The 13,531-nt window shown below is 37.3% G+C and overlaps 1 protein-coding gene across 5 annotated transcripts in view; it reads right to left on the reverse strand.

Annotated features, from left to right (window-relative positions):
* Positions 1-13,531, reverse strand: part of chd5.L (chromodomain helicase DNA binding protein 5 L homeolog) — a 135,691-nt gene that overhangs the window by 112,168 nt on the left and 9,992 nt on the right. For all 5 annotated transcript variants that reach the window (XM_041569413.1, XM_041569409.1, XM_041569410.1 and 2 more), the window contains exon 2: positions 8,638-8,759. In XM_041569413.1, coding sequence (XP_041425347.1) covers positions 8,638-8,759 — 122 coding nt within the window. The remainder of the gene's footprint in view (positions 1-8,637; positions 8,760-13,531) is intronic.

Genomic DNA, 13,531 nt, shown 5'->3' on the forward strand with positions numbered 1-13,531 from the left:
GGTTTTTAATTCTTTATGGTTTTTGCCTTATTTTGTTTTTATTCAGCAGCTATTCAGCTTGACCAGTCTGGTCACTAGCACTGATTTGGACAATAGGTTAGAATATGAATAGGAGAGGCCTAAATAAAAAGGTGAGTAACAAAAAGGAACAATTAATGTGTTGGTTAACAGTGCATTTGTTTTAGATGGGGTCAGTGACCCCCTTTTGAAAGCTGGAAAGAGTCAGAAGAATGCAAATAATTAAAAACATATACAAAATAAACAATGGACCAATTGAAAAGTTTTTTTAGAACTGCCCATTCTATAACATACTAAAAGTTAACATAAAGGTTGAACTTCTAGAAGTTCAAATAGTGTTTAGGCATCTTTTCCAAGTGCACAAACTCATGGCACAACCTCTAGTTATAATGCGCCTGCACACCTACAGCATTGTATGTTCTATTTACAGTAAACAAAATCCAAAGAATCCATATCAGCAGTAAAATGAACTGAAAATGAGTATAGAACATTTAAAATGAAACATTATTAAGAAGATCATTTCCTGCAACTTTATTCCCCTGATTCATTGTCTGTATTTGCCTGTATACTGGAAAGGTTAACCACAGGGAGTGAACTGTAAATGAGATACTGCATTGCAGTGCATGCATCTGTTACTGGCAGGTTATGCGCATGAAATAACACAGTATTCTATAGGAAAATGTTTGATCTCTGTGCCTAGCAAGGGACTGGTCAGGGCCGTTCCTGCCATGAGGCAAAGTGAGCACCTTGCCTCAGGCGGCAGTGAACGGGCAGTTACAAGGGGCAGCAAAAAGCCGCCTCCTGTAACTTTAAGAGCCGAATTTCCTTTTTTAAACCGGAAATTCGGCTCTGCTAGTGCAGAAAGTGCAGTACGCGCTGATGCAGCCCCGTTTGACCCGCTCCGACGCTAAACTTTTAAGCGTGGATCGGAAGAGGGGGCGGCATCGGGGTTGCTGCCTCAGGCAGCAGCCCGCAAATCGCCCCTGGGACTGTTCATAGGTGTAATATCTGCAAGTGATGCCAGTATTGCTGACATTTGTCAGATATCTTAATACAATCTTCTATATATATCTGTTCATTACAACAACAACAAAATAACACAGAACACTGCCTAGAGAAATTTATGAGAAAGACAAGGGGTTATGTTTTATTGACGGGATATGAACCCAAAAATACTATTTCATTGAAAAGAAAGAAACCATAATTCTATTAAACTTTCCAATATACGTTCACTAGTTACAGTGGAACCTCAATTTTACATCCCCTGATTTGAAGTTTTCCCTCATTTTATATTGTTGATTTGTGGCTACCTATATATTATGCATACTACATTTCCCTGATTTTACATTTTCCCGGATTTTACACCATTTTTTTCTGTTATGAAATTGAAATTTTTATGTTATGTAATTGAAGTTGAAAGCAGTACTTGAAACAATGTAGCAGAAATGCTTCTTTACAAGTGTGTTCATCAGCTGGTTCTGAAACATTGTTTCAGAAGTCAGAACCACCAGGGGAGTTAATATCAAGATACATGCTTCTTATTTACAAATAACTTTTCACCATTGAAATGTTGGAATGAATGTACTGTAAATTGCTTAGAATAACATTTTCTTTCATAAAGCAAGATTGTATTATTAGGTTTATATAACATTTAAATGATGAATTTATCCAGTAAATTAAAGGAAAGGCTTAAATAGTCTTCTATTCTTTCATTATTAGAACAGGCAATTCCTTTACACATTAGGAGCATTTAGACTTATGGCCCATTTTGACCACCACAGCCCTGTTAGGGAGTTGAAGGGTCCCGGGTAAAGGTCCTACCATGCACACACCTCTTCATATCAAGTTTGTTCTTACTTGCCTCACTTAAGCTAACTAAATAGAGCACTGATATTTTGGAATTCTCTATCTTATTATTACCATATTAGTAGCCTGTTTTGTTGCCTTCCCAGACCCCCTGTCACCATACTTGTGCAACTAGGGATGCACCGAATCCAGGATTCGGTTCGGGATTCAGCCTTTTTCAGCAGGATTCGGATTCAGCCGAATCCTTCTGTCCGGCCGAACCCGAACCCTAATTTGCATATGCAAATTAGGAATGGGAGGGAAATCACCTGACTTTTTGTCACAAAACAAGGAAGGAAAAATGTTTTTCCCTTCCGAACACTAATTTGCATATGCAAATTAGCATTCGAATTCGGTTCAGTATTCGGCCGAATCTTTCATGATGGATTCGGGGGTTCAGCCAAATCCAAAATAGTGGATTCGGTGCATCCCTATTAGCAAAGATATTTATAAAAATAGGAGTTTGTTCACCTTCAACATTTTTTTCAGCTCAGTTGCTTTCAGATAGTTCACCATATATAAATAAAGTATTTTTCCAATTACTTTATATTTTATATTTGTGATCATTTAATTTTTGATGTCTCTCTGAAGCAGCTCTAGGAAAGGGGGAGGTTGTCTAATTTTTAACTGTTCTAAATTGATACACGTAGTTGATACAATTCTTATCTTTGGCCCTGCTGGGCAGAATCCATGAGTTTCATTAAAGGCAGATGGTATAATTGATACAATAGTTGCTAATATTTCACAGATGTTACTGAGAAAGGTATCAACTAATGTAGCAAATTATATGAGTTGTTACAATTAAATGTAACAGTTCAATATCTGCACCTGGATCACGAGCTGCCAGCCTGAAACACTAGAGACAGGAACATTGAGGGGGTTATTTATCGAAATCCGAATAAAAAAAAGTTCAAACTAGAATCCACTATTTAATTTGGGGGGAAATCTCGATAAAATTGAGCGAAAACATGAATCATGCAATTTTATTGGAGGATTTTTTCGTACCTTTTCCTGAAAACCCCACATTTTTCAAATTGTTTACACAAAATAGTCAGATTTTCAGGTTAATTCCAGCGCAGGCCACAGAAACTTCCATATAGGATAGGGACCTCTCTCATGACTTACTGTATATACAACTTCGGTAACTCTGAGATGGTGGATTTTCAGATTTGGACTTTTTGCAGCATCAGACTTAATAAATCCCAAATAATTAAAGTGTTGCACCAAAAAGCCCGACCGGACTTTGGTAAATAACCCCCTAAATTTTCACCTTTGGAAAAACTTTAAAAATAAAATATAATGGAAATAATTTTAAAAATTATTTATTTCTGGTGAATAATCTGAACTCAACTGAACTGAAACAAATGTTTGGAAGGTGAACAACCGCTTTTAAAGAAACTATACCTGATCCATCCAAAAGGTGTATTGTGTTTGTGTATTTTCTAGGACCAAAACCGTATTAGTTCTACCTGTCCTGCCGGAGTTGTCTGCTCAAGGGACATAAGGCAGAGACGCTCATTCAGGTTTAGTTTGTATCATGTGGTGCTTCTGCAAGGATGAACTGCACTGCAGTGCTATAAAAGGAACCGTACACCTCTTTTTATAAAAATATTAATGACATTAATGAGATGTCTGCAACAGACTTGAAAGGCCAGACCTTCCTATCTTGTGCTCACTGCTGGAGCAAGCAGAACCGCAGAACCCACCTCTACCTGGGACACCGCAAGAAAAAGCTGCTAAAGATATGATTCCCGAGCAAATGTAAAAGTGTTATGTTATACAGCTTGCTCTCTCGGCTAACAATGAGGTGCCTGCAATTTTAGGAGGATGCATCATTAAAAAAGTTATTGTATATGAAAGAATAAGGGTGGTGCCCCTGTAATTACTGTCTTGCGGTTAAATGGCCAATTATTAAGCAGATTTTAATATATTAAGAGCAAACCTGCTGCACAAGGTGCAGTCTCAGCAGTCAAAATGACCAGTGTCTCATTAGCCTTTAACTACTGCAAAGGGTAAATCAGATGTTTGCAAAACTTGAACAAAACATTGAGATCAGAGAGGAGTTACTCAGAGGAAATACCTTGTACCTCACTTTATTACTGTTTATGCTTATAACTTATAACTTTATTACTGTTCACTGCTTATACTGCCGCAGGCCATTATACAAAATGAGGTCTTCCAACTTAACCCATTTTAGCTGCTCATATGGTTTCCATTACTTAAAGGACATGGAAATGCTATGTTAGATTTAAAGGGGTGGTTCACTTTTAAAGGAGAAGGAAACCCTGTAGAAAAAACCCCATACCCCCACCCCACATAGACCCCCTCCCTCCTCCCGCAGGCTAACTACCCCCCTCCGGAGAATTGCCCCATACTTTATACTTACCCCTTGCGTTAATGCCCTTTGTTATGCAAGACAGCACTTTATTTGCTTTGGTAGCCATAGAATGACACTGTCTGGAATTAAACAACTTGTTATCTACAAAAATCCTGATCCTTCTCCATTTAGAAAACCCCCAACACACTGCTACATGTGCAACTAAACTAACTTGCATGTACATCATTTCTCCCGAAGTGCATAACCTTGCAATTGGACCTCATTTTCCAGTTTGCTGCCCAGTTTTCTAATCTAACCAAATCACTGTGCAAAGTGGATGGCAATATCTTGTATGGAACTTATAGTTCAGGACAATTTAGTATCATCAGCAAAAATAGCAATTGTACTTTCAATGCCCACTTAATAAACAGATAAACAAATGAGTATCATGGTTTCCTTTAAATCTTTGGAATCAGGTAGGTACATTTATATGTATTTGTGGCAGTTCAGTGTTTATGCACCTTTTCCACATAAGCCCAACTGAATGAGCTTCTGCAGAAATAGGAGGGGTATATTTTCCCTTTAAATAAAGATACATATTTTCACTTTTCAATAAAATAGCGCCTATGGGAGATTTCTGGATAATGGGTTTCCGGATAACACATCCTATACCTGTACTAAAAGATTGTGAATAATGCAGCCAAAGAACTAGTAAGTGAAACAAGAATAATTGCAACATGATTATTCAAATAAATATTGTTTAAAAAGTGCAACACCACACAATAATGAACTGGACAGAAAAACGTAGGGGCACATTTACTAATGGTCGAATATCGAGGGTTAATTAACCCTCGATATTCGACCCTCAAAGTTAAGTCCTTCGAAGGATTTGGCGCTATTTAATCCATCAATCGAATGATTTTCCTTCGATCAAAAGAAGCTAGGAAAGCCTATGGGGACCTTCCCCATAGGCTAACATTGATGCTCGGTAGGTTTTAGGTGGCGAAGTAGGTGGTCGAAGTTTTTTTTAAAGAGACAGTACTTCGACTATCGAATGGTCGAATAGTCGAACGATTTTTAGTTCGAATCGTTCAATTCAAAGTCGAAGTCGAAGGTCGAAGTAGCCAATTCGATGGTCGAAGTAGCCAAAAAATACTTCGAAATTTGAAGTATTTTTTATTCTAATCCTTCACTCGAACTTAGTAAATGTGCCCCGTAATGTGGGTAATGGAAACAAACAAGTCGTTCTGTTACAAAAATAAGATAAATCTTAAATGCACATCTCTAAATCAGTGTTTCTTATAAAGAACCCAAACTTGAATGATGTAGATGTCCTTAACTACACAACTCAAAGCTAATGAATAAAAAAAAATGTTGGGTATATAGTGTAAACTATGTAAAAAATGGGCTGAGAAATGGAAAATGAAGTTCAATACAGCAAATTCAATTACATGTAACTAGGCTACAGGAAACAAGCATTGGTCTATTTTAATGCTTTACTTATCTAGATACTTTTATGTTAGTCTGAATCTACCATAAAGCAGACATAAACTGGATGTACACAGAAAGGCTGCCAAACAAAAAAATCTTTGCCCAACTGGCAACCAAAAGGTGGGCCAAAAATGGCTGATCAAACTTTTGAGTCCCCAGGCCAACAAATGGATGAAATGAGGGCCCAAGCAAAGCAGTCAGCCATGAACTGAATCCACACCTAAATAAAATGATCAGACACTGCTCAGTCTGATTAGTATTTAACAATTGCTGATCAGATATTGATTAGAGAGGTGACAGTTTTGAGACTATACACAGTCTACCAAGTCTACCAAGAAAGACCAAGTCGGTGCATACCCATTTATGTGGCACCTTAGCTCTAAGCCAAAAGCAGCTGATCTGTCTTGTAAACGAATAAAGCTGTCATTATGGGACTAATATATCAAGAATGAATTAAGATAAGCAAGAAAGATTTTATAAAAAAAACGATGTATTCATGTACTGGCATTACCATATTAAGCAGATTTTCATTCCACTAATTGTACAGTTAAAAGCTCATTATTAGTTTTATTGTAGACGCCGTCAAAATTGCAATTATTCAGACAGGATTAAACATAATCTCATTGTGATCAATCAGTGAGGCTTAGTCAGTGTCGCATTTTAAGCTTGATTCAATTAGTTATGATTAATAAAAATCTACACAATATTTAATTCTCTCCAAAAATGTTTTTGCTGACATAACTAATTAATGTGACATGGATTTGTTTTATGATACAAAGCTTTAGAATCTATGGGCTGTACTGCTATATATCACTTCAAATGTTGTTTCTTAGTGTTCACTGCCACATTTACAATAATGACAGAAAAATAAATTGACTTTAATTAGTTGATAGTTGATACTTGGGAGAAAATCTCATTCATTGAATCAGGTTAGCCACTTCAATCATTAACAAGATATTTCATGGGAACGTTGTTTTTAGATGATGTATGACAAAAGAGTTGAATGGAAAGAATTGATATTAATTAACAGAAGAGCAAACAAAAACTAAAAAAAACTACTATACTTGGGTGGAAAGGGAGGGATACAGATTATGGTGGTTCAAATAAAGTTCTGCAGGGCAATCTTGCAGTCAAATTATTATTAGAAGATGAATTTGAGAATATGATCATTTTGCCTTAAGTTAGGCTGTGCAAAAAAAGGTAACAATGATTCCACGCCAATGCCAGGCAAAAAGTTACTTAAAAGTATAGAGAGCGGCTGCATTTTATAACAGTTCAAAGGTCAATTGCAAACTCAATGAACAGTTAAGTCCCATGTGGCTCCTCTTAAGGTTGCTGACTAACTCAGAGTTAGAGAGTTGCAAAGCAGGAAGTTGTTTTCTGTTCTGTTAGACATCTGCTCACTCTAGTCTTTATAGATAACATTTTTGACATAAGCTGGCCATAGACGCACAGATTCGTACGATTTTCAGATGGTGTGTGGAGTGTCTTGCCATGCCGATCGGTCGTTCGATCGGACAGGTTAGAAAATTTCTGCATGTATTGCCGATCGGACTATTTTCAGTGAGAGACTGTCACCAGCTTGTTCGGACATAAACTTTCATACGATTGCTGTAGGGTGAGAACATCAGCTGATCTGTTCTTTTACTGCTTTATTTGGTCTGAATGGTTAGTGGCAGGTCGGGAGATGAGGACGTACGGTTGTTTGTCCGATATTTAGGTAAAATCTTTGTGTCTATGTCCAGCTTTAGTAACTATATTTGAAACATTTTATATTTTGCAGAGCCTGTCTTATCCAGATAAGTGGCAAGTTATGTCCTAGAATCCTAGACCTTCTTGCTGTATCTACTGCCACATATCTGCTGTGTGTCTGTGCAGATGTACAGCAGCCCTATGTAGGAATGTGCCCCAAGGAATCATTCCTACAGCAAGAACTTATAATAAAAATTATCTAATAAAAGTGAAAGAACTAGTTGCAAAAGCACAAGGCATACAGTGAAAATTAAGGCAGATCAACTTATTAGCCCCTATGCTCACATGATTTTACCCCATCCTCTCATCTGTAGTGCCCATATATACAGATCAATAACTAGTTGACTTACAAGTTGCAATAAGACACATTCTAAAAATGTCTTTAAAGTGATGGCCAGTTTCCCTTATTCAGGGACGGATTTACATTCCCCCCAAATTTTCATCATCGGGAACTGAGCAATAGGGATTGGCACGTAAGGAATGTAAAAAACTATTGTATCTCCTGCTCATCCCCAGTGTATCTGAACCAATGTGGGTGTGGTTGGGCAGCATGCTGCACCCTAAAATCCTGCCACCCTAGGCCCGGGCCTTGGTGACCTTTCCACATATCTGGGCCTGCCCTTATTGCTCAAATAAGAAATAGACTTTCTTCTACAGTAAGCGATTACGATCACAGCAAACCAGTTTGAAAAGCCCAATACGTTCAGCCTAGTTGGTTCCTAAAAATCCTTTATGGAAGACTTCTCCGACACTTAACTTCTAGAAATATCCCTCAGCTGGAAATAAGTCGGAAATGATAAGTTTTCAGTGTAAGGGTGGGGGCACCAGTGAGGATTCATGGGAGATTCTGTTCTTCGGGCGACTATTCTCCCCGAAATGCCTTCCCGCCGGATGGCATATGAATTGTTTTGGATTTACGAAGTCGCCCAAAGTTTCCACGTGAGGCAACTTTGGGTGACTTCGGAAATGTATGCCATCCTGCCGGCGATTCGTATTCTTGCTGGCAGAAGGAATTTCGGGGAGATTAGTCAACCGAAGAAGAGATTTGTCATTGGGCGACTAATCTCCCCCAAATCTTCACGTGTGCAACCACCCTTAGCATGTTGCAAGAATGGAACCCCATTACAATTGAATCTAGAGATTTGACATTGGATTCAGGCATTTACATCAATATTTTCCAAGAATCTATCAGAAATTGGTTTTCTATCTCTTACCTCTTTTTTTCTTCTTTTAGTTTTTGATAGTTTGCCTTCCTTGGATTTTTTAGATTTCTTTCTCTTAGGTGGGAGTTCTTCAGAAAAAAAGTCTATTGCTTCCATACCTCCAGCTTCCTCTTCTGTAAAACATTACGAACACATTCAGCCCTAATTTGCTTTACTCCGTTTTGTATATGCATGACTGGAAAATAACACTTGTCTGCATAGCGCAGCTGATCAGTAAAATATTTTGTGATTTTCTTCCTGTTTTTAGGGTGAAACACGCAAAGACACACTCATAACTATGGTTAAACACACCTTTAATTAATTCATGTTTTCTCATTCGAAAAGTTGAAATATAGCATTGCTTGTCTTGTGCTCTTAATATTCTCTACTTACTTTGGAATTAAGCATATAAGAATGATATGCAACACCATGTACACAATGGATAGGCAGCATGCAGCACATAAGATAGTAAATAATTAGTGTTAGAGTAAGTGGAAGGTACTGGGCGCTGTAGTTCTAAAATAGCTGATGAACCTCAAATATTTGCAATTATCTCTATGGAGAATTCCATCGTTCTGTTTTTCAAGATTGGAATTAACTTTGTGACTGGTTCAGAAATATTTATGCGCTTTGTTTATTTTCTATTGTACCCGAACATTTCACTTTCTTTAGGAAAACATGGATGGGCATGGAACCCAATTTCTGGGGCTCAGTCTATAGGTGGTGAAACCTATAGAATTAAAGTGATATTTATCCTATGCATTTGAAAGGAACATGTCAGTACAGGGTAGAAATGACCTACAGGGAAACGGGGAAAAATCCCGGTGGGCCTGTTCCTGTTGAGATCAGCGAGCCAGTCACCAGCCCTAACTTTGGAAAGCTTCAAGTATAATCAAAGATGGTTGTGCATTCCACTGTGGAACACACAGCCATATTTAATTTTTACTCTTGACATTCCCCTGTGACCTGATTGACAGCAAAGTAAGTACTAGAGATGGAGCAGGGCCAGAGGCAGACTGAGGGGCAACGGTGGCTGAGAAGTGGGCTCTTGACTCAGGTACCTGGTGAGACCTGGGTACCTTAGTCCAACTCTATGCCAGTAGTACTAGAAAGGTAGGCACACAAACACCTTTTTTTAGAAAACACCCCCACCCCCAGGCCAGCAGTACTTATCACTGGGGAGAGCTTGTGGGACCTATATGCTGCCCCTCATGAATACAGAGCTTCCGAGTGCAGACAGCACTGTATTTATAGGGGCAACCGCATGTATCTGTGCTCTATAATGGACTTCAGAGACGTGTGGCAATTCATGCAGGGTGCAATGTGCACAACATATTGGACTCCGATAAATGACCCTTTTATGTTTCTGCATTCCATTCAATTGAATGGAAGTCAGAGCCATGACTTTCAAACAGAATCAACCGGACAAAGATAATGGGAAAAAAAAAAAAATAAAGTGAATGTGTTCTCATTTGCATTTCATTAGCCCAAATCTTTCATGGTGGAGTAGGAGAATGTGGGGAGGGAATACTATGATTGATAACAAGGTTACCAACAGTGTCTGCAAAAGGAATTGAGTTTCTTGCACTAAAATCCATAGACAAAAAAAAATAATTCTGCATAGTTATTAAACAAAAATAGCATGTTTAACATATGCATCATATTTTAACATACATTCAATGAAATATTTAACATTCTATGTTATTGCCATGTATAAAGATAAAATTGGACAGCAGCAAAAGAATGCCTTAAAAGATTTGTGAACAGTAAAATGCCATCAATTTTCCAGGTTATCCCAGTCAGATGATTATGATATGGTGCACATCTAAGGAAGTTCGTGATGTTCTAAATAGCCAATTGCCATCTATCAGACACTGAGGGGTTTATTTATTAAAGGTCGTCGAGTTTTGAAATCTCGAAAAATTGGAATTTGTTTTACAGGTATGGGACCTGTTATACAGAATGCTTGGGACCCGGGGTTTTCCGGATAACGGATCTTTCCGTAATTTGGGTCTTCATGCCTTAAATCTGCTAGAAATTCATTTAAACATTAAATAAACCCAATAGGCTGGTTTTGCTTCCAATAAGGATTCATTATATCTTAGTTTGGATCAAGTACAAGCTACTGTTTTATTATTACAGAGAAAAAGTAAATAATTTTTTAAAAATTTGGATTATTTGGACAAAATGGAGTTCCGTAATTCAGAGCTTTTTGGATATCGGGTTTTCGGATAAGGGATCCTATACCTGTACTAGAAAACTCAGTTTGTTCGAGATTTATTATACCCTGATGCCATCTCAGACCTGTCAAGGTCCTGTATAAGTCAATGGAAGAGGCACCTATCTCAGTTTTCGTGGTCTGCACTGGGTTTATCCAGAAAATCTGTGTTTTTGGGCAAAAAAGCAAAAAATTTGAGTAAATTGAAAAAAAGCCCTCAAAATTTGAGCAATTCTGGTTTTTCCACAATCCCATTAAATTTCGTTTTTTTATTAATAAATAAGCAAAAACCAGGAATGGGAGTGTGGTAGTATTTTTTTAATAAAATATGAGACAAATTTGGATTTTTAGTAAATAACACCCTGAGCGAAAATTGCCCGTAATGGTATTTTCACACAATTCCTAATAGGTAGCAATACTATAAGGAATAATAAAATACTAAATAAGCTAAGGAATATCTGGCGCAAACTACCATTTACTTTTTGTAAAACACATTTCAAGTTGAAGCACCTGGTTTCATAGTAATGATGGCATCAACTCCAGTGCCAGTACATTCCAACTAAATAATGGCTTTAGTATTAAATTCACTTGCCACAAGTTGTGTCTATGGATGTAACCTACTTGGGGAACCCTGGAATTACAATTGTTGAATTGATAAGATAAGCTAGCAAAGAAGGGGAGAATCAAATCACAATTGTTTTAAAATGTGCACTTTTGGTAAAAAAAATGATATCTTTATTAATGGAAAACCTTCAGAACTAACACTTATAATGCATAATTATGTATTCTTAAAAAAAAAAGTATTTTAAAGGAAAACTATACCAAACGTAAATATATATAAGAGTAAATGTTGCCCTTTTACATCTCTTGCCTTGAACCACCATTTTGTGATGGTCTGTGTGCTGCCTCAGAGATCACCTGACCAGATATACTACAACTGTAACAGGAAGAAGTGTGGAAGCAAAAGACACAACTCTGTCTATTAATTGCCTCATGTTTGGTATGTTTGTGTGCACTGTGAATCGTAGGATCCCAAGGGGAGGCCCTTATTTTTTTTAAAATGGAAGTTTTCTATTTATGATTACCCAATGGCACATACTACTAAAAAGGTATACTATTATGAAAATGGTTTATTTACATAAAGCAGGGTTTTACATATGAGCTATTTTATGCAATATATTTTTATAGAGGCATAGTTTTCCTTTAAGGGATAATACTAAATAAATATTTTTTTTATATATAACTGTTTTATTAATTTTCAAAATAAATAAATAAATAAATAAATGCAATTACAAAGGTAAAATAGCGAATAGCCATGCAGAGTGCATGCGTTGTGGCACTGCATACATTCAAGTTATAAATGCTCAATATGTCACATTAGCCACATTTCACGCATCCTTGTATCAGTCTAAGTTGACTACATAAATATTTAATTCTTTGTTTGTATTCAGTTCCATTGAATATATCAGCGGTTCAGTAAGTGAGTGCTGGTCACAATCTATACACGTACATGTGTATACACTTTGATGGGATCTATTATCAGTAAACCTGTTATAAAGAAAGCTCCAAAATATGGAAATACCATTTCCTATCGAATTCTAAACCAGAAACTCTTAATCTTTTACAGACAGGGTTTTCCAGTGACAGAATCTCTTTAGGATAGTGGCCATTCTAACTTTAACCTCTCTCCAGCTGCGGTCTTTTGTTTGCACTTGATTCCTGCTCTACCACATCCTCCAAGGGCAATGTACTGATGCAGATTTTTGTCTTCTATGCCCTGCCATTTCTCTTAAACATAAGCCCCTGAGTATTTATTAATTCCAAGAGAAAGAGTGGATATAACAGCTCTAAATATGCATTTGTTTTTTAGATGGGATCAGCGACCTCCATTTGAAAGCTGGAAAGAATCAGAGGAAGAAGGCAAAGAATTCAAAATCAAGTAATGTAGACCAAATGAAAAGTTTCTTAGAACTGGCCATTCTGTGTGTAGCGTACTTCTCAATATGTGAAACAGAAAACCCTGCACTGATACGCCATCATATTTCCACCATTAACAAGATCACTCAGCAAAACACCCCATTCCTACTGGCTTGTGCTAAGCTTTACTGCTGTATAATACATTGGGGGACAATTAATTTCCTGTTGCTGGCACTAAAAAGGTCAAACCTGACCTTTATTGTCATCAAGCATTTTATGAAGTGCCGAGTGCCTTGTGGCTCACATCAGCACTCATTATTTCTAGCACGGCACTTCTTTATCACATATGAACAATATACACCTCAGTGATTAGCAGGGGAAAATAATTACACAGTCCCATTGCAATTACCAACTTGGCACCTCATTAAAACAACACAAACAGCTTTGCTAAAGATTTCTTGGAATTTCTTTGTTGTTTCAAATGTCCAAAACATCTTTAAAATGTGGTGCGTCAGGGTATTGAAATTCTGTTGTTTACTTACTAATCAGTGACTTCATATGAAAAGCTAAAACCTTTTCCTCATTCTATTCCACAAAGCAAACAAAATGCATATGCAAGTGCATTAACTCAAGGGTCAAAACACAATTTTGCCTCTTCATAGTTGCCTGGTAAGGCTCCGGTCCTTAAATGACATGTAAAGCTTATTTCAGCAAAGGAGTTAGGCACCCGCCAGTGACAGTGCAGTTTTCTCCTAATAGGAGCACCAGCCC

This window comes from Xenopus laevis, chromosome 7L (assembly GCF_017654675.1).
Source record: "Xenopus laevis strain J_2021 chromosome 7L, Xenopus_laevis_v10.1, whole genome shotgun sequence".
Lineage (NCBI taxonomy): Eukaryota > Metazoa > Chordata > Amphibia > Anura > Pipidae > Xenopus > Xenopus laevis.